Consider the following 21576-nt stretch of genomic DNA (forward strand, 5'->3'; position numbering starts at 1 on the left):
AACCTCCAAAAATGTGGAGGTTAAAAACCATCCTACTATATAGAATGATTGGGCTAATCAGGCAATTAGAGAGGAAATTAAAAAATATATGGAAACAAATGAAAATGAAAACACAACAATCCAAACGCTCTGGGACGCAGTAAAGGCAGCCCTAAGAGGAAAGTTTACTGCAATCCAGGTCTATTTCAAAAAATTAGAAAAGGCTCAAACTCAAAATCTAACAGAGCACCTAAGGAAACTAGAAAGGGAGCAGCAAGAGCACCTCAAACCCAGTAAAAGAAGTGAAATAATAAAGATCAGGGCAGAAATAAACAAGATAGAATCCAAAAAAACAGTTGAACAGATCAATGAAACCAAGAGTTGGTTCTTTGAAAAAAATAAACAAAATTGATAAAGTTCTAGCTAGGCTCCTCAGAAAGAAAAGAGAAAACACCCAAATAGACAAAATCATGAATGAAAAAGGATCTATCACAACTAATCCCTCAGAAATACAAGCAATCATCAGAGATTACTATGAAAAATTATATGCCAACAAACTGGACAATCTAGAAGAAATGGACAAATTCCTAAACACGCACGCACTACCAAACTTCAAACGAGAAGAGACAGAAAATCTGAACAGACCCATAACCAGTGAAGAAATCGAATCAGTTATCAAAAATCTCCCAATGAATAAGAGCCCAGGGCCGGATTCCCAGGGGAATTCTACCAGACATTTAAAGCAGAGTTAACACCCATCCTTCTCAAGTTATTCCAAAACATAGAAATGGAAGGAAGACTCCTGGACTCATTCTATGAAGCAAATATCACTTTGATTCCTAAACCAGACAGAGAACCAACAAAAAAAAAGAGAACTACAGGCCAATATCCTTAATGAATACAGATGCAAAAATACTCAACAAGATACTAGCAAATCGAATTCAGCAACACATAAAAAGAATTATCCTTCATGATCAAGTGGGATTCATTCCTGAGTTACAGGACTGGTTCAATATTCGTAAATCCATCAATGTGATCCATCACATTAACAAAAGAAAAGATAAAAACCATACTTCTAGACTCATATATTCAATTGCCTACTTTCCATTTCTACTTGGATGCCGAATGGGCACCTCAAACTTAATAGAAACTCCTTATCTTCCTCCCCAAGTTTGTTCCTCTACACTCTTCCTCATCTCAGTAAATGGCAATTCCATCCTACCAGTTGCTCAAGCCAAAAACCTTGGAGTCATTCTTGACTTCTCTTTTTTCCACACACCTTACACCCAATCCATCAGTAAATCCTGTTGCCTCTACAAAATTTCCCCCAAATGCCACCACTCCCAGTGGTCTCCACTGCAACCACCCTTGTCTGGGCCATCATGGTCCAGCTGTAGAAGTTTCTCATATATATATATATATATACACACACACACACACACACATATATATATATACATACATATATATGTGTGTGTATGTATATATATATATATATAGTTTATTATCAGGTTGATTTCCATATAACACCCAGAGCTCATCCCCACAAGTGACAATTGCCCTCCTCCATGCCCATCACCCATTTTCCCCTCTCCTCCACCCCCATCCACCCTCAGTTTGTTCTCAGTATCTAAGAGTCTCTTATGGTTTGCCTCCCTCCCTCTTCTTAACTATTTTTTCCCTCCCTCTCCCCCAAGGTCCTCTATTAAGTTTCTCCTGTTCCACATGTGAGTGAAAACATATGGTATCTGTCCTTCTCTGCCTGGCTTATTTCGCTTAGCATGACACCCTCGAGGCACATCCACTTTGCTACAAATGGCCATTGTCATTCTTTCTCATTGCCATGTAGTATTCCATTGTGTACATATACCACATCTTCTTGATCCACTCATCAGTTGATGGACATTTAGGCTCTTTCCATGATTTAGCTATTGTTGACAGTGCTGCTATGAACATTGGTACATGTGCCCATATGCGTCAGCACTCTTGTGTTTTGCTGGGTCACAGGGAAGTTCTACTGTTAATAGAAGCTTCTTAATTGGTCACTCTGCTTCATTTCATGACCTCTCACAGACAATATTCTATGCAGGTGACAGAGTGATTCTTTTCAAACATTATCCAGGTGTCACTCATCTGCTCAAAACCTACTCATAGCTTCACTTCCCACTCAGAATAAAAGCCAAATTCCTTGGCCTTCAAAGATGAACGAATAAATAAACCTCTGAATGTTCCTCGGTCCTTGTGTGTAAACCCATCTTGGACTAGGGTATTTTTTATTTGTTCTATTTAATAGTTACAGATCTAAAATTTAATTTTTTCTTAACACAGGTAACATTCATCTAGAAAACTGTCCATTTACATTTGCAAATTTACTGCCAAAAATTATCCATAGTATTTTTCCATTTTCTCCTAATACTGTTTATTTGTCCCTCCTTCCCAGCTCCCATCAACCCTGCCAAAAGTTTACCTATTTGTTAGTCTTTTCTAAAATACAGGTTTTGGTTTTGTCAATCTTTATTATTTTATCTTACATTAATTTTTACTCCTGTATTATTTCCTTTCTTCTCTTTTCTTGGGTGCACTGTTATCTTTTTCTCAATCTTGAGTTCATTAATTTTCAAATCTTTGTTTTTTTAATAATGACAGGTGCCATACTATTTATTTATTTGAGAGAGTGTGTGTGTGCATGTGCAAGTTGGGGAGAGAGGCAGAGGGAGCCAGAGAGAGAGAATCCCAAGTGGACTCCATGCTCAGCATGAAGCCTGACATAGCGCTTGATCCCATGACCTTGGGATCATGACCTGAGCCAAAATCAAGAGTCAGACACTCAACCGACTGAGCCACCCAGGTGCCCCTCTTTCTTCTTTTCTAATATTTATTTCAGAATATAAATGTCTCTTCAAATTCCATTTTAGCTGTATCTCACCAATTTGTATCTGGAATGCTTCTGTTGTCATTCAGTTCTAGATATTTCATAATTTCCATTATAATTTTTTCTTAGCAAGATACAAACACACACACACACACACACACCCATGACACACATCTATGCATGAGCTATTTAGATGTATTTAGAAGTGGACCTAGTAAGACTCCAAATGTATGTGGAGGAGCTTTAGCAGTTGTCTGGTTATTGCTCTCTAACTTTCTTGCATTTTGGCTAAAGCTCTGGGGTGCACAGAGTTGATTGTTAAGACTTTCTTTATACCCAGGGCACCTGGGCGGCTCAGTTTTGCATCTGATTCTTGGTTTCAGCTCTGGTCATGATCTCAGTTTGTGAGATTGAGCCCTGCATCAGGCTCTGTACTGACAGTGAGACATTTGCTTAGGATTCTCTCTCCCTCTCTGCATACTTGTGTACACTCGCTCTCGCTCTCACTCTCTCTCTCTCTCTCTCAAAATAAACATTAAAAAAAACACTTTATGCCCTAATTTATCATCAATTTTTGAAAACCTTTGCAAGGTTGAAACAAATATGTTTTTACTGGTAGGGTGCAGAGTTCTAATTATGCACACTTGGTTGAGTTTGTTTCTTACAGTACTCAAATTTTCTATGTCCTCCTTTTTTCTCTGCTTGATCTATTAGAATCTTAGAGAGAAGAGTTTAAAAACTCTTTGTAGGTTAATGGATTTCTTAATTTCTACAATTAGGTCAAGTTTTGTTTTACACATTTTGAACCTATGTTGTTAGTATTCTAATTTAAAATTGCGTTATTTTCTTGGTGAATTATCCTTTTATCATTTAGCAATAACAGTGTTCATCCCTAATAATGAATTTTTTTTTAATTTCAAATTCTACTGTTTGATATTAGTAGAATCACACCAACTTCTTCTTGGTTCGCATTTGCCTATATATCTTCTCCAATTAAGCTACTGCCAACCTTTCAGTATCCTGTTTTAGGCTGTCTCTTATAAACTACATATATATTAAATTTTTTTAGTATTTTCTATTACCTACCTAATTTAAACATTTACATTTATTGTTGATTACTAATATAGATGGACTGACTTGTATCTCTGTTTGCCCTTTATGTTAATATATATTTTTAAGTTCCCTCTCTCCTTAAGCACTCTTTTTCTTCCTTCTCTTGGAGTGATTAAATTCTCCTTATTCTTTCATTGTTTTAAAAGTTATATATTCTTGGGGCACTTGGGTGGGTCTGTTGGTTAAGTGATTGAGTCTTGGTTTCAGCTCAGGTCATGATCTCATGTTCAGGAGTTCGAACCCCACAATGGACTCTATGCTGACAGCATGTAGCCTGCTTAGGATTCTCTGTCTATTTGTCTGTCTCTCTCTCTCTCTGCCCCTCCCCTGATCTTTCTCTCCCCAAAATAAAAAAGAACTTTTAAAAAGTTATATATTCCTGGGTAGGGGAAGGGCGAAAAAGGTGATGGGGGTTAGGGAGGGCACTGAATGATGCACAGAAGTGTTAAATCACTGTATCGTACACCTGAAACTAATATAATACTGTAAAAAAAAAGTTATGCTTACAAAAATTTTTAAAGTTATATATTTCCCTTCATGTTTAAGCATTACATATAAACTCTTGATTTAAATATATAATACCTTTCTCCTTAACGTGATAAGGGCCTAAGAATGCTTTAACCTACTTTCCACTGCTCTATGTTATTTCATAGTATTTAATTATATCTTTTTAAACTTGCCCCCAACTAGTCTTTATTATTATTATTACTATTTGTTCCCTACTCCATGTTTTGGCTATCCCATTCTTTTCATTTAAAATTCCAGTGCCCCTAAATAAACAATACTTAGTTATTGTTCTCATCTCCTAACTATCTGCTTTTTATACCAAATAATCTGCAGTTACAGTCACTGCCTTGATCACTTTTTCTTTCTAATCATATTCTGTTATCACTACTTTGTACTTAACACTTTATGAGTCTTCAAACAGAACTTATATTCAAGAGATGTACGGTTCGTATTTCTTATCTGGACCAAAATAAATCTTAAGAATTTCTTTTTTTTAAGTCAATAATTACTTGAAGATACTTCCTGCAGTGTATATTTATACACTGTGTATATATGAAATTGTATCTGCAAAAGGACCCTTCTTTGCCTTAAAAATTTAAGTAATATTTAGCAGCAAATAAATATGGCAAATGACTAATGGAAAAAGTTGTTCTCTTTCACAGATACAGGAAAAGGAATTAGCTGACACACCACGGCCTCTAACAGAAGAATGTAGTTTAACATATTTCACACTAAGTGATTTCTAACCAGTGAAATCAATTGAGAAAGCAAATCAGAAAGAGAATTCAGAACTACTAGCTGACACTGAAAAATACCTCATAATATCTCCATGTATCTACAGGAGATGGGGAGATACAGCTTAAATTTAGAAACCACTAGTCCAGCTCATTCATTTTTGTATTACAGTAACATATGCATTAAAATTGCCCGTTCATTTTTAGAGTGCTTAGGTGACCTAAGATCACTCAGAAAGATGATGAGGCTCTAAATAGGTTAAGGATCTACAACTATGAAGTCTAGCTGCTGGGGCAGGACAGGTTGGGGGCGGGGTGGGGGATGGTAAGGAGCGTGATTCTGCAAATGCAGACCCCTGGGATTTCCCAACATCCCTGTACTTGGAGGGTTCTGCTTAGCCACAAGAGTAAAGAGGGCAAATATGAGAACTTCTCACCAACTACCCCCCAAATAAATACAACTAAAGGCTAAGATAACTTTCTTTTAATCATTAATATGTTGGAGAGGAAAGTCCAACACTGAAAATTTGCTTTAATAAGGCAGTTCTTTTGCTCCTGAGAGAAGGCAAGCCTGGATCAACAGCTGGGTCAGAAACCACAGGAAGTATTTTATCAACAAGGATTTAATAGTACCTTCCATGAGCCTGGAACACCACTTAATACAAAAGGTACAAAACGGATGAGGCCTCTGTGCTTAAGGATCTCACCGCATCAATGGAAAGACATGATTACGTTCACAGACTAGAAAGCAAGTAGTAGTTGTATCAGGGCCTTCGAGAAAGGGAATATTATGGCCCAGGGTGGTGAGGTGAGGATGTGTGGCCTATGTATGTGTGGCGTATGTCAAAGTCATAATACCATCAACAGCACTATTTTCTGTTTGCCTACTGGATGCCGGGCAACATACCGGACACGAATTTTCTTCACAACACCTCAATGAAGGTTTGTGTTATTGTCCCCATTTAACAGATGCGGGTGTGGACTTAAGAGATGTTGAGTCAAAGCCAACACATGTCATTCAAGGTAGAGTGGGACACAAACACAGGTGTGACACAAGAACCAGGCTTCATCAGTTCCCTTATAGCCCCTTCCATCACAGTAATGAAGGGAAAAACCTTTCAATCTGAAATTTAAAACAATCTGTAGACGCAATTATACTATATTCCAAACAGGAAGGCAAAAAGTAACCACCGTTTTCTGGCCTATTCCTTCTTCAATTCTTGACCTGAACGTCATGTTTTCCAGGACTCCACCCCTGCTCCCCAAACTGGGCTAATCTCCCCTACATAAGGACCACAAGCCGTATGCAATTTTGAAAGCCAATAAGCTCTGAGAAAGCTCTGCTTTCATAAGTTTGCAGCAAACTTGGTGACAAAAGGTGACTTGAACTGATGTGAAACTATTTAAGTCTTTACTTTTCCTCCTCAGTGTGAATATTCACCTTCTGACACGAGAAAAATGGGTTTGATGAAAGGATGCTGCCCATTGCACTTACTGAGGAATATATATGTATATTACCTTTCTAAAATCCAAACATTTCTGACTTGCAAAATCTGGCCCCAAGGATCTCAGACAAAGGAGTCTGGACCTATACCTTATGCACAGATCTCATCATACTACAAAGATCTATTCTTTGTAAGCCCAGCACTTGACAGAGTGTCTTGCATATAATGGGTACACAATAAACATTTCCTGAATGAAGAAATAAGACTGAGAGACTGGCTAAGAAGGCAAAATGGTCAGGGGCTTGGGAATGATCACAACTCCGACTTGTAGGCTGGGCCTCTACCCATGCATGGAATGCCACTTCTTTCTCAGACATGGAGGTCCTATAAATAGTTGCTGCTGACTGAGGGCAAGGGACATAGCTGCTGTCTTCACTAGGAATAAAAATAGCCCAGTGGTCTTACATGAGGGGCCCACATATAACTTTAGCCCAGTAATAGGGAACAGCAGGCATATTCATACATCAGACCACATGGACAGCCTCACAGGTCCCCTTAAACTTGGGGAGCAGAAGACCTGCGTTTGGCTCAAACGGTAACCTTTTTGGCCTGTGGGTTTTCTCATCTGTAAAATATCAACCAGAGTAACCCCTAAGGCCCTGCCAGGCGGGTCTCTAACAAAGTAACTCAAGCAGCAGCAGCAGCAGCCGCCTCACTCTCTCCAGGCGGGAAGCAAACCTCAGGAGGTTCTTGGCTCCTGTCGACCGCCCAGGCAGTCCCGAGTTCCCCGTCCTCATTCACTGTGCTCTGTCCAACCTATACACGCCTCCTCTCTCACCCCCCACCCCCAAAACGACAATCAATGCAAAAAGACGCATTTTTGTGTCCAGGGTACCCGGGGGCTCTGTCTTCGATCCCAAACAGTGGTCAAAGAATCTGTGAAGAGTGGCCACAGAGCACGTCGGTCCCCTGAACGTGGACGGGGTGGAATGGAAGTGAGGGTGATCACGGGCCAGAAGGCATTGGATTTAAAGAGAAAAACCTCTTAAGTGCAAAGTCTCAGGACCCGGGAGGGGAGTGGGTTGGAGAAGAAATACCACGAGAGAGCAGTTTGGGGTGGTCCTTGCTTACCTGGTAGCACAGGATGGTTTGCTGTACCAGCCGCGCGTACCCATCCAAGCGGACCCCGGAATTGCTCCTGCTCCTCATCTCCGCGGGCTGCCAGCGACCCGGCGCCCCCGATGGTTTGCGCAGAGGTGGAACGCCCGGACTGCGGCCGCCAAGCAGGCCTGGTTCACGCACTCACAGCCTCGTTCAGTTCTCGGGATGGAGCCTGGCGGTGGGAGGTCGAGACTTTTTAAAATGAAAGAACCAAAGTACGACTGGAAAGCAAGACAATCAGAGTTTTGCTCTTCTGGAAGGCGCGGGGGCGGTGATAGGGGCTGGCGCTAAAGAGGCCCCGCCTTGACCAGGCCCGCCGCACGCCCGCCACCCGCAGGTCCCGGGCTGCCACACGGGAGACGCGGGGCACCGGGTTCGGGACGTAAGACGACGACGGCCCGTCGAGGCTTTTGTTGTCTTCCAGCGGTCTTGAAGAGGCCCGGGGCCGGGTAGCCAAACCTGTCCAACCCGCCTGCCGCAGCACCCTCGCCGCCCCGCCCCCGCCGCGGAACGCAACTTTCCGAGTCGCGGCTCGAGGGGGAAAGAAAATGGGGTGGTCCACGGGAAGAGCGGAGTACCTGGCTCCGGGCGGGAACTGGTTTGCTTCCCTGAGCCCCTTACCTCCCTGCCGGCCGCCGACGCCCGAAGAAACTGTAGAAACAGGCCCTTCGGCGGCGACCACCTGGACGTCCTGGGCCAGCCCCACGCCCCACCCCCCACTCCTGGACCCGCCTCCAGCTCCGCGCCCTCGACGAAGCGGAACGCGCGGAGCCGGGCTGCAGGAGCAAGGTGTTAGCGGACCACTTTGCCAGGGGCCCGGAACGCCTCCGCGAACGTCACTGTGGCCCCGCCCCTCCCTGAGAAGAGCGCAGAAGCGCGTTGGCGAGCCCGCCTTCCAGCCCCGCCCCGCCGCGGGGCGGAACCCTCCGAGTCCCGGGTTGGGACGGGCGCAGGGGATGAGCAGCCAACCTCACCGGAGGCGGGAGAAGTAGGCCCGCCCACCGCGGCTGCCTGAGCGCCGGGCCGCGGGCCAGGATCATAACTGTGTACCTGGTCGCGTCCTCGCCGCCCTGCAGAAGCCGTGTAGTGGGGCCCCTCAGGGAAGGAAAAGGGGGAGGTCGGGGCAGGGTTCCCCAGCTGCACCCCCCTCCGGGCTTCCGTAGCGCCCCCCCCCTGGTCACTGGCCTCTGGAAGTCAGCCCTGCAATCCGCCTTCCTATAGGCCTGCAACTTGAAATTGGCATTACAGTTTTTCATAGCGGCTAATGACCTACAGTTCACAGGCTTTGGTCCAGTGTTCATTTTCCAACAGCATCTATTCCACAGGACAGCTCGGATAATGTAATTTTCACAAGTCCTGCTAGTCTCCATGCATTTACTATATGCTTTTTTTATATGCTATATTTACTAGTAGGCCATTCCTCCCCCTCCTCCTCCTCTTCACCTATCTGAAGCCTAGCCTTTTAGGGCCAACTCAGTCCCGCCTCCTATAAGCCCTCCCCATTCTCTGAATTCCCATAACAATTTCTTTGTAAGAACTTAGGTCTTGGAGTCAGTTCAAATTAAATTCAAATTCCGGTTCTGCCATTTACAAGTGTGAGCTTTAGTGTGCCATTGCAGCTATTTGAAATTCAACATTCGCATCTGTAAAATGGGGATAATAGCACCTACCTCCTAGGGTGGCTAACATCAAGAGGAGGTTATAAAGCATTTTGCACCATGCCTGGCTCATAGAAAAGTACTTCCTAAATCATGGTTGTTCTCATCTATCATTTGACAATGTATTGCCTCATATTATTTCTTTTCAGATGAGGCATGCCTTTCTACCTGGATTGTAAATTACTCATTCAAACAGTCTTTGATAGCTCCTGCCATGTCTGGAACAGTGTGGAGCATGTAGTTGTGGCTCAGTGTTGAATGAATGAAAGAAAATCAGTCCTAACTGGATCCCCTGAACTGAGTTCACTTTAGAAATTCCATACCATAAATCATACCACTCAACCAAAGCACCAAAATCCTCATCATCTCACATACTTTTGTCTTCCGACTGGCTCTTAAATTATGCAGCAATCCATGCGATGTACCTCCTGGCAGAATTTGCTATGGTGTAAGGGTGAAAAGCGACATTATGTTGTTGCCATTCAATCTCTTGGAATCAGACTATGTACTCTTACTTAAACTCATGTATTTTGAATCAAAAAGCTGAGATCATTGCTTCATTGCTGTTTTTGTTCATATTGAATGCTTCTTCAAGAGTCCATTTTACAGCCGTGGGAGGAAATAACTGATAACCTTTGCTCATTATCTGGCATTTCCATCCAGTGTGGAAACATTTTCAGTTTATCTCATTCTTAGTAAATTCTTCTATGCACCCATATACCCCCTTTTGTATATGGCTAGTCTGTATTCTTAAGCTTTGGTCTATACTTTAAATGAATATTATCATACTAGCTATACTTTTCAGTAAGCTTGAAATCTAAGGATAAAACCAAGAAGGAAGGCTGCTACTTTTTACCTTTTAAATTTCTATGCAAATTTTGGACCATAAGCTATGCTATATAAAAATCAGACTCCTATCTTAGTATCCTATGTCCCTAAGACACAAAACCTCCATACCTTGGTTTCCATATCTACAGAGCTTTTCTCTGGCTGTGATGCAATAGAAACCTGGCTCCAAGTCATTTCTCAAATGTTTGTCAAGAATATGATATGGAATGTGATGGGGTATGTTGTTGTTTCTGAAGCCGATTCGTGATCTTCGTAAACATGAAAGCCCAAAACTGGACTCTGGGGAAGTATCACCTTTGACTTCTCTGACCCCATCCAGAGAGTCTGCCCCATTGTCCTGCCATAGGGGCTTAGGCCCATGAAGTTCCCAGAGAGCCACAGGTCAGTATCCAAGGGAGAAACCACCCAAGTTTCTTCTTGAAGGCTCAAGTTTTCCAGTCTAAAGAAAATCACTCCATCTTTGACACATAGAGGATCCATTCTGAATCAGTTTGCTGAAAATAGCCAATTTGCCAAATTTTGTGGGTTTTTGACAATTAAATTTTTGTTGACTGGAGGTCATTTTCATTGCAAAATTTTAAAGAATGTACAATTTGTCTCTGTTCCACATTCCGATAGCTAATTTGAGACTAAGAGGTAAAGAGTAGAAACATCAGGGACTATAAGATTTCTTCTCAGTGATGAATATATAGATTATAGTTAGAAGAATAGATTCCGAAAGAATGTATTCAATTTTTGTCTGCTCCAACTTTTGAATGCTATACCTCCAGAAAAAGAAAAAGAATCCACCGACAAGAATTCTGCTCATTCAATATTATGTTTTAATATCTACCCAGTCTTTCCTTTTTCCTCTCCTTCAGACTCCAACTGCATCAGCGAGGAGTGGAGACAGAGACATATTGAACAGTCCTTAAGATGCTGTCATGGAGGAAAAAAATGGTAACACACAAGTCCATTCAGAATATTGTTCATTCAGCAAAGTAGTCCTTTGTCAAAATGGCCTTCAAACTAACCTGCTTTCTAGGTAACCTCATTAGATACAACCTAGTATCCTAAATGAAGCCAGTTCACCATTTTTGCTAAGAACAGTCATGATGGTGCTCCCTGAAGTGAAGAGTTACTTTGTGGGATTCATGATGGCAGTGTGTTTTGGGGAAAAGACTTCTCAAACGTTCTGAGGAAATTCTTCAAATTCCCGTCAATGCTGTGACACTCTGAGCTTCCTCATACTGGCACTTCTCTCTCTTTCCACAGAATCTCAGACTGGGACACCAATTTTAAACTCAAAGGAGGATGCTTCTCAGCAGTTTTCTCTTTGCCATCCCTCTTACCCGTGTGAGGTAAAAAAAAAAAAAAAAAAAGGAGACAAGAGACTTTGGCTTGAGGCCAGCAGCTCAGACACAAAACACAACAGGAAAAAGAAGGGGGTGATGGTCAGGATCTGAAGAACATTGGGACTGTGTGTTCTTTAGTGTACACTTTGATTACACAATATGCAGGAGATTTGGTTTCTTGAGCTCTCACACCCAGATCTGGAGTAGCTCTCCACCTTCCTCACCACTGCAATCCTCCACATCGTTGAGGCAGCTGAGTGTCATAGGAGAGACTGCTCAAGACCTCTTGTGGCACTCAGGCCAGCTCCCCCCATTTGTGGCCCTCACATGCTAATCAGCTCCCCGGGAGCCCCAACTCCTGTCCTCACCTTCCTGAAATCCTACTGTTCAATGCTGAGGAAGCAGACGCCTTGGAGGAGATCCAAATGCAGGACTATACCTATTTGTTAAAGAAGGAATCTTAAAAGAGATTAAGGGGAAAATGAAAAAGCGACCTCAAAAGTGACTCTTGTGAGGAAGAAACTTGCTCTAACCCCACGGTGATGGTGTGTCCGCTGTTTGCCAGAAGACGTTACTGTCAGGTTCATCTTAATCAGGCCACTTGAACGCCACACTGCCAAGGAAAGTGAGCGCAGACGCCTTCTCTTTGTGAAAGCTTTCAAACTCAAAGGATTTAACTACAGATTTATTTTGGCGATTTTAACAGTGTTGTCAATTTTAACATAAATACAAGACAATTAAATAAATCAGAGAAGAAATAGTGCAGAGGCAAATCAGCAGTCACAGAAGTGTGTTACCTTATTACTGTGGTTAATCTGGAATACAACATTCACTTGAAATATATGCAAGGGAACCTTAGTGAAAGGCCTAACTAAAGGGTTTTGCAGTGTTCCTAATAAGGACATCCTTGAGCAGCTGTAGGTGGGAAGCAAGATACACCCTCTCTAACTAGGAACAATCAGGGTTTGGTACAGATGGAAACAATAGCACGGAAGGATAGGTCATGTTCCTGATAGCTGCTTCCCCTTGTCACTATACATTCGTTAAGACTTCACACCTTTTAAAGAATAACCATAGCTCTGGCTGGGCCAGAGGGTACCGGTCATGACAATTAAAAAAGCACGATGCAGTTGCCTTTTAAAGAACAGCAATATGATTATTTTCCCTCATATACACCTCCTTTAAAAAGTAATCCTACTCTACTCCCCTTTTCTGAAAGGCTCTGGGGATTTGAGAAGTGGCAGTGTTTGTATCTCCTCCACATTCACCATTTTCGTGACAGATGGTCTAGATTACAGTTCCATCCCTCTCTGTGGCCAAGGTACTAAGCTAAACATCTTGGTGCGGACTCCCTAATCTGGTGAGTAGGCATGAGGTCAGGAGATGGGTGTTGGTGTTGGGTGCCATATGCAGTTGCAGGGGTGGTATCCTGCACAAGGGTGCACCCGAGAGGACGAGTGAGGCGGAACTATGGCCCCCACTCTGTATGCCAGACTGTGAGCCCTTGGGGATGTGTCTGTCCAATGGGGGCACCTTTTTCCAGCCTGCTCAAAGGCTCTATATGAGCTCACTGTGGCACTGTCTGCTTACATTTTGTCCAGTCTGGCTGGCATCATTATTTCTTGATTTCAGCGAAGCTTCTGTATTTCACATCCCATATAATCTCCAAAGGGAGCTTTAGAATTCACTGAACCATCAAGGATTTTCTGAATTATCACATTAGATACAATAACACAACCACAATTCTACAAAGAAATAAATTTACACGGTAGAAAATAAATACAAAAAACATAGAAGATATCTGACGTGTGGGTCACTAGAATTTAGCTTAAATACAACAAAGGCATGTGCAACTACACTCACCAACGGGCTGAAGTCAACAGTTGCTTTCTAGGACGTTATCAAAGATGACTTAGCCTCTTAAAAATGTGGCTAGAAAGGAACGGCTTTGATTTTAAAGAAGTCTTACTCTTACTGTGTTGTTTAAACCCAATCTTCTTTTTAAAATGAAGGATAAAAAAACAAACTACAAATGTCTAAAAACCACATATAAAGTCTCGGTTTCCTCTTCCAATAACCATCGCCCTCAATTAGCAAATGCTTCTCCAGAGGTTGCCGAGGATAAAATCAGTTGATATTCATACATCTCACATTGTGTAAAAGATAAAATTGGACATTTTCACACGGTCAAGCATCATGCTTTGATTTTAGAAAAAGGAATCACATTTACTCAATAAAGTGTAAGCTTCCCCACTTTGAAGTCCTTCTGAGAGCCAGACGGCTCTTACCATTGCACGGATCTTCTTTCTCATTAAACATGTGCTGCTTTCCACTGAGATCATGAAGGCACACGTCTCCATTCTGAACACTGAAAGAAACCCCATTCTTCTCCGAAGACGCAGTCCCTATATAAGGAAAAACAAAATTGGTGTCATGAAATATCCACCGAGAGCAATTAAAAAATAAACAAACTTAAGCATCACTTTATTCTGAAGTAGGCACATGTAGGATGTTATTTTTAAAAATATATTTATCTTTTACTTCGCATTCCTTCCGTAAGGCCACTCAAAGTAAGCAAAACAAACTGGAGAATGAGTCAGAAACCAGTTCTCTGGGGCATTTATTTTTTTAATGAAATGGTCAAAAATGAAGCAAAGCAATATATTTGATTTGAAAAGGCCCATTTTCTAACTCTGATGGATTATTATTGATCATATGTATAGTGTATCAATCACATATTGAGCGTATAGGTATAGTATAACCTGTAATATTCTGGTCTCCCCCAAAAGGCTAAGGTTAACAGAGATCCCCATAGGTCCCCTTACAAGGTTCTTGGTTCCTCAAGATTCCTATGAAATAAAACCTTGTACCAGAGAAACCCATAGCAACAATGTCATGACCAAGAAAAAAAATCATCTCTCTTGGACTAAACCAGCCCCTCTGACTATTATACTATGGGAAGACAGTGGAGAAAGCTGAATACTTAGCCCATGTTTTCGTTCACGCCATAATTGTAGTAATAATGTTAACAGTGCCAAGAACTTTATAAGTATTATCTCCTTACACTACAGGTTGAGGGCTATTATTATCCCCATTTCACAGATGATGAAACTAAGGTTTCATAAATCAAGTGCTCTGCACAAGGTTATACAGCTCAAAATTGATGGAGCCAACATGGGATGTGTGTTTCAAACTGTGAGCTTGTGGCCCCACATACCTAATGAGATGGCTGCTGGCACCAAGCCTGTAAAGCGTAACTGCATATGTAACATTCACACAGACCAGGTGATGGGTATGGTTAACACAGCTCAAACAGGCCATGTGACTGTCTGAGGTAGCCACCCTGATTTAGGCATTTTGGTCAGGACATTTTGGCACTGGGACAATTTGACCTGGTATAATAAACCATTAAACTTCCAGCTTCTTTTTTCAAATTGCCCATCCCATCCCTCATTCATCCCAAATCCTGGTGCGTGACCTGAGGAATCACGGATGTCTATCTGATGAGCATATTACGTGGTTAAAAACTTGGCTGTTCTAGGGGTGACTGGGTGGCTCAGTCGGTTAAGCATCCAACTTTGGCTCAGGTCGTGATCTCTCAGTGGATTCAAGGCCTGAGTCAGGCTCTGTGTTGACGGCTCAGAGCCTGGAACCTGCTTCCAATTTTGTGTCTCCCTCTCTCTGACCCTCTCCCACTCACGCACTCTCTCGTGCTCTCTCTCTGTCAAAATTAAATAAACGTTAAAAAAAAATCTGGTCATTCAGATGACCCAAAATGTACCCCCACCTTCACTGGCAGCCATCAAAAACAGCTGTCTCAAATCAACCATGTCAAACAGCTGTGCAAAATGTGTCACTTCAGTCAAATATGATTCCCCAAAGGATGGCAAAATAGGCGAGGCAAATGAGGCTTCATCTCTGAGTTGTTTCGAGAATATGGAAAAATCTGGCTTAAGACCTCTGAACATTTTTGTCCAAGCCAATAGGCTTTACTGATATGTTGTGATTCTGAGGATTCGTGATGGCTTACCTCATATCTCTGATTTCTCTGCTTTGAACTTGCTTTCTCATGCTAACTCATTAACCAGCCCTGATCACTACTGCCCATGCTGTTTACCTACATTGAGTCATTCCTTATACAGCCATTTGGCCCAGAAGCCAGAGTTCTCACCCTGGTATATAGAGCACAGCAAGGAGCTAAGGCCATGGGGTAGCTGTTTCTCATCTTCTACAGCAATAGTTCCCAGTGAAGGGTGGGCGGGGTGTGATTTTACCCCTCTGGGGTGGGGACATTTCGGAATGTCTGAAGACATTTTAGGTTGTCACAACCAGGAGTGAGTAGGTGGGTGCTACTGGGATCTGGTGGGTGGAAACTAGCATGCTGCTAAACATCCCCAATTGCACAGGACAGCTCCCTCCCCCAACAACAGTTACCGAGCTCCAAATGCCAACGGGTCAAGGTTGAGAAACCTTGATAGAGAGGCATGCTATCATATTTTTGAATTCTATATAAACCAGCAGGACCTCCCATATTTGGAGGGTTGGAAAACTATATGGTATATAAGCCTTCTCACAAACTTATTTGAATTCATCGTGAAAATAACTAGTATCTGAAAATGATGAATAAAGGCAGAATCTCCAGGGAAGGAGAAAGTATACCAGCAGAAATGTAAGTTTTTATAAAAACGCAAAAGATGTATTAAGCCAAAAAAGATAAAAATACATAAGCTTTTAAAGTAATGAACAGCCCAATAGTATGAAAGAGAGAAAATGTAATGGAAATTTCAGCTAGAAATGTCTGAATTAGTATAAGATGCAGCAACAATACTCTGTTCATGTATCAGTCAAATACATGGTCACCAGTACCGGTCACAATTCATCCACACTGTGGAAAAGAATGAACAAACATGACAAGCAGAAAATAGGAAAGTCTGAAAGTGTTGAAGATATGTATGTATGATTCTAGATATACTAATAAATCAATGTGGTCTTATCAACAATTTTTGGTACTGCTTGCAGTATGTGAATCAGAGTTTGCAACATTGAAATTTTTGGATTGTCATCAAGTCCCATCATGAAAAACTGACTCTTAAAAAATAAAGGTTTTGGTATTTGCTCTAAAATGAGTAAGTCTGGATTAACAAACTTTCTCTTCTATAACGGAACCACATTTTGATCCACTGGTCCTATGTAATTTTGCTCTGAGCTGAGCAAAAATGTCATTAAAGGATAAAACTACTTTAAGAAAACAAACACTAGCTTGACAAATACTGCTTTGAGACATACATACCATTCCCGCTCACAAGGCCTAAGCAATCGCTATTCACCAGCAGCGTGGTGGAGTATGTGGAGTTACTGTTTGACTGTAAGGAATTTGAAGAGCTGGACACTCCTTGGTTTACAGTCTGCTTCTTTAAACCATTAGTAGCAGTTTTATTCCAGTCTATAGCAGAATAAACATTTCAGAAAAACCAGGGGGAATGGTGAAGCTCAAATGCAAGAGTCAAATCATTGCAGTAAAACCTGTCCTAGCAACTGATCTCACTTCCCTTCTTGCAAAGAAGTCACACATTTCACAAATGTATGATAAAATGTATTTTCGTTCAAGACTATATACATCTATCCTTTAAATGACTACCTGGTTAAAAGCAACCTATATTCTCTTGGACTAAAGGCCATGCTGATTTGATTGTGTAAGTACCCCGTGAATTGGGCAGTAGTCCAGAGCCCAGGACCGTCTTTGCAAGAGCACAAGACAACTGTGTTGTGAAGCCTGATGGCTCTTACATGGTTCAGAAGAACCGAATGAACTATACTGCCATTTTCTGAGTGCGGATCTCATGCCACCAGGTCTTTGCGATACTGCAAAGGTTGCGTTCATGGGTGCTATTCCTATAAAGGAATTTATGTTTTCAAACAATACTTTGTTTTTCTTATTTTCTTGAAAATGAGCAATTTGCTCTACAACACAGCAGAGCATACCTTCAGGTAACTTCAAAATAACCAAAGGCATGCTAAAGCTTGTACACAAAGTCCAGCCCACTAACAAATTAAACAACTGACCACTGGGACCTGGGGTAAAAAGGTTGAGCCAGGATATTTTTTTTTTTGCAAGAAAATAATATGCTTTATTAAAGAACCATAGAATTTTTAGAATGTTCTTATTTACAGTGTATATAATGTCAGTTTCAGGGGTACAATAGACTGAGTCATCACTTCCATCATTACCCAGTGCTCATCACAAGCGCCCTACTTAATCACGCCACCTATTTATCCCATCTTCTCACGTCCCAGGTTGAGCTAAGACTTAACAAGTTATGCAAGTAAATTTTAAAAATTACTTTGGGTAAACTGAAAGCCTGAGCTCAAAAGGAAATTCTAAAAATTTCACTCTTCTTTCATTTAAGAAGCAACAAGCCCATTAATTCTATTGCTCAGGAAGTTTCCAGACAGGAGCAATTTTTTTAAAAATAGTTTATTGTCAAATTGGTTTCCATACAACACCCAGTGCTCTTCCCCACAAGTGCCCTCCTCCATCACCACCACCTCTTTTCCCCCCTCCCCTTCTCCTTCAACCCTCTGTTCGTTTTCAGTATTCAATAGTCTCTTAAGTTTTGCGTCCCTCTCTCTCCCCAACTCTCTTTCCCTCTTCCCCTCCCCCTGGTCCTCCATTAGGTTTCTCCTGTTCTCCTGTTAGACCTATGAGTGCAAACATATGGTATCTGTCCTTCTCCGCCTGACTTATTTCGCTTAGGAGGACACCCTCGAGGTCCATCCACATTGCTACAAGTGGCCATATGTCATTCTTTCTCATTGCCATATAGTACTCCATTGTATATATATATATACCATATCCTCTTGATTCATTCATCAGGTGATGGACATTTAGGCTCTTTCCATGTTTTGGCTAGTGTTGACAGTGCTGCTATGAACATTGGGGTACATGAGGAGCAATAATTTTTTAATTCACTACGTTTTATTCCCTAATGTTCACAATTGGGACCTGTTCATTGATTTCCAGCTCACATGGCCTTTTGGCATTGATTGCTTGATAGATCTTAACTTCTATCTTATCCTCAGGATTTAAGAAGAGAAAAAGGTAAATGTTTACCAGAATTTTCAGCCAGCCGTAACTTTCCACAACAAAGAGACCGCCTCCATTGCTTTCTGATGTTCTCTTTCGCTACACAGTAAAAGATGAATATGAAAAATCCTATGGAGTAAAAAAAAAGGTAACATAATTCCAGACTAGGACCTAAATGTCATGAGCTTCCTTTGCACGAAAGATAAAATATTTGGTAGCTATAGGCAAAGTGAAATTTCGTGAATCGGGAAAAGAAAGTCCAAACTCCTGAGAAAGTTTGCTATTGAAAGGTACCCTGAAGGGACTCTCTTTGTAAAATAATAATTTAAAAAAAACTTACAAAAGCCACAACAACTCTGCATTTCCAAAATTAAACTGTCCCTCCTATCACACCCTGTCCTTGGCCTTCCCTATCTTTGGAAGTACAACCCACCCATTCACTCAGATGCCAGCTCACACCTAGGCTCCTACGTCCCCAGCCTTCCATATTTACCCATTTTCATGTTCTGTCAAGTGCCACATCCTTGTCTGTCTCAAATCCCTGACTCAATTTCTCTAGCCCACGGCTGAGTCCCAGCGTGGTACCCTGTGGTGCTGTCCTTGTCTGCCTTCCAGCCTCTCTCTAATCTGCTCAAGGAAAACTGTTCACTGGCGACCTGGCCGCCAAGAGAGCAACGCTACAGACCTGGAGAGGTGCTCAGGCTCTGCCTCCTGCCAGCCTTCTTCCTGGTCATACAGGCAAGGGCCCTCTGCTGCTACCAGTCCTCCAGGCTTTCACCAATAAATATTTGCTGAAGGAATGGACATATTCTGAATTCTCCCTCTCCTGAAGCCCCAATCGATCTACTTTAAAATCTTCCTTTTAAATATCAGGTTTGCTTCCAGTAGGGTAGACACGCCCATCCTAAAGACTGAGATCTTGACTACCGCGCACCTTTGTTTATTTGCCACCCTGAGCGGCTACCCTTGGCTGCCTAAGGAGCGAAACAGCCTGTATGGGAGAGACCAAAACGGGCCTACCTAAGTCCCAAATCAGAACCTACACACATCTCTCCTTTAATCAACCCCAAACCCCTGTGAATTAGGCATTAGTTCCTTTTCAGAAAGGAAACAATACATTCCTTTCATCCATTCCCATTCCAATGAGGAGACATTCTGGGGAAATGAAGACAAAGAGGCAGGTTTCTACCTTAATTTTCTGAGGATAAGTACCTTGTTTTCATGTTTGTGCTTAGTGCGATTTGGGCATATTTTTTTCTCTTTCAGCATATGCCATGATGGCAAATGAGGCTGTCCTGTTTACCACCATGTAGTGGAACACCTGGATGTACCAGTTCAGGAGCTGGTACACTGTAAGTCAAAATTAACAACTGGATGTAACCCACAAGCATATTAAGTGGCTTCCTCCAAATCAGACCGGAAAGCCAAATTAGGCATTTGAAGTCAATCATGGGTTGGGATTTCTTGGAAAACCAGCAAAATGATCTACTGCCTGACAGAACTACAGGAGGACACTATGGAGGCTAAAAAGCAACAGGAAAAGATGAAAACGAGCGGATGAGAATGCAATCAAAAGGCATCCCAACAGAGGATTTGGAATAAAAGGAAACCAAGAGACACGAATTATCGTTATTGTAATGTAAACCTATTAGGCTGCTTAGCTTTTAATGCCAAAGTACTTCCATTAAAAATTAATTACATCTGACAAGTCTTTTATAAGACTTGATCTAAAAGAGATAGTAATTTTGCTTTTCTAAACAACATAACCTGATGGGCACCAAAATGGCTGCAGTGGGGTTTCCGTAACAAACGGAACGCTGCCAGGGAACTCTGCCAAGGAGACGCTGGGAACCTGCCCCGTCCTGCGGGAGTGGCCCACTTCTCAGGATCAGCCACTGGGCCAGGCTGCGGTCACTTGGGTCTGTCTGTTGACTTCACATTTATCATTGCTTGCGAATCAAACACAGACCTAGAAGGCTGGAGTGGCATAAATGTCACAGGGACATTTACGGTATGTGCGCTCTTCTGTACGCAAGTTCTATCTCGATCAAAAGATTTTTTAAAAAAGGCAAGGAAACAAGTGAAGAAAGAGTGATTCCCAGAAAGAGTTCCTGGCAGGTTCCCCTCAGTATGTTGCTTCCGAGGAGACAATCTGGTTAAGAAGGAAAAAAGTACCCATTCCTGAATTTAGTGAACGCCTTTCTTCCAAGGATCTCAAAGCCCCCTACCTTGTCAAAGATCTGTTTTCCAGCAAATCAGCCTTAAGCTATGAAATAAGCCACATTGCAGATGCTCTTTTAGATAGTTTTAAGCTCAACTGGGATCTTTCATGCATATTTAGTGCCATAGAGCTTACCTTGTAGGGTGTTAAAGATGGCAAAGAGATACATGAAAGTGACATTGACTGGTCCCCAGGCAAAGAAGGCAAAACCCCAAGTAATGCCCAGTAAAAATGTAAGGCCGGCAACGCTCCTCAGATCCTGAATACTGGTTTTTCGCTGGGCTCCCAGTTGTTTCTTCTTTTTAATACGACAGAGCTGAACCAGGACCACTATGAACATGCTGATGTTCAGCAAAAATATCACACAGAAATATCCCACAACTGTAACATAGAATACAGCATTGTTGTTGATCCAGCAGCTGGAATTTGGGGGGAAAACAATGGGGAACGTATTACATACAGTGCTGCAGTACAGCTCAAGATGATACAATGAATCTCTATCATTTTACTGAAACACTTCCTAAAAGTCTGAGAAAAAAACGATAAAACCACTCTTCTCCAACAATCACTTAAAACTCTAGGGAAAAAAAAAATCTAACAGTCTATTTTAGGACACTTG

The 21576-nt window shown here is 41.9% G+C and overlaps 2 protein-coding genes across 9 annotated transcripts in view; both read right to left on the minus strand.

The window, feature by feature from the left end:
* PHKA2 (phosphorylase kinase regulatory subunit alpha 2) overlaps positions 1–8601 on the minus strand; it is a 67735-nt gene extending 59134 nt beyond the window's left edge. For 5 of the 8 annotated variants that reach the window (XM_029929990.1, XM_029929987.1, XM_029929988.1 and 2 more), the window contains exons 1-2: positions 8433–8601; positions 7782–7983 (exon numbers count right to left, since the gene is read on the minus strand). In XM_029929990.1, the coding sequence (XP_029785850.1) occupies positions 7782–7859 (78 nt within the window). In that variant the 5' untranslated portion in view covers positions 7860–7983; positions 8433–8601. Of the gene's footprint in view, positions 1–7781; positions 8278–8432 lie in introns of those variants that run through there. The other 3 variants (XM_029929986.1, XM_029929989.1, XM_029929985.1) reach the window with 2 other exon arrangements.
* A 3718-nt stretch (positions 8602–12319) lies between these two features.
* ADGRG2 (adhesion G protein-coupled receptor G2) overlaps positions 12320–21576 on the minus strand; it is a 69312-nt gene continuing 60055 nt past the window's right edge. Inside the window, exons 23-26 of the mRNA XM_029929620.1 lie at positions 21093–21376; positions 18764–18865; positions 16943–17095; positions 12320–14057 (exon numbers count right to left, since the gene is read on the minus strand). Coding sequence (XP_029785480.1) covers positions 13879–14057; positions 16943–17095; positions 18764–18865; positions 21093–21376 — 718 coding nt within the window. The 3' untranslated portion in view covers positions 12320–13878. The remainder of the gene's footprint in view (positions 14058–16942; positions 17096–18763; positions 18866–21092; positions 21377–21576) is intronic.

The sequence above is a fragment of the Suricata suricatta genome, chromosome X, assembly GCF_006229205.1.
Source record: "Suricata suricatta isolate VVHF042 chromosome X, meerkat_22Aug2017_6uvM2_HiC, whole genome shotgun sequence".
Taxonomy (NCBI): Eukaryota; Metazoa; Chordata; class Mammalia; order Carnivora; family Herpestidae; genus Suricata; species Suricata suricatta.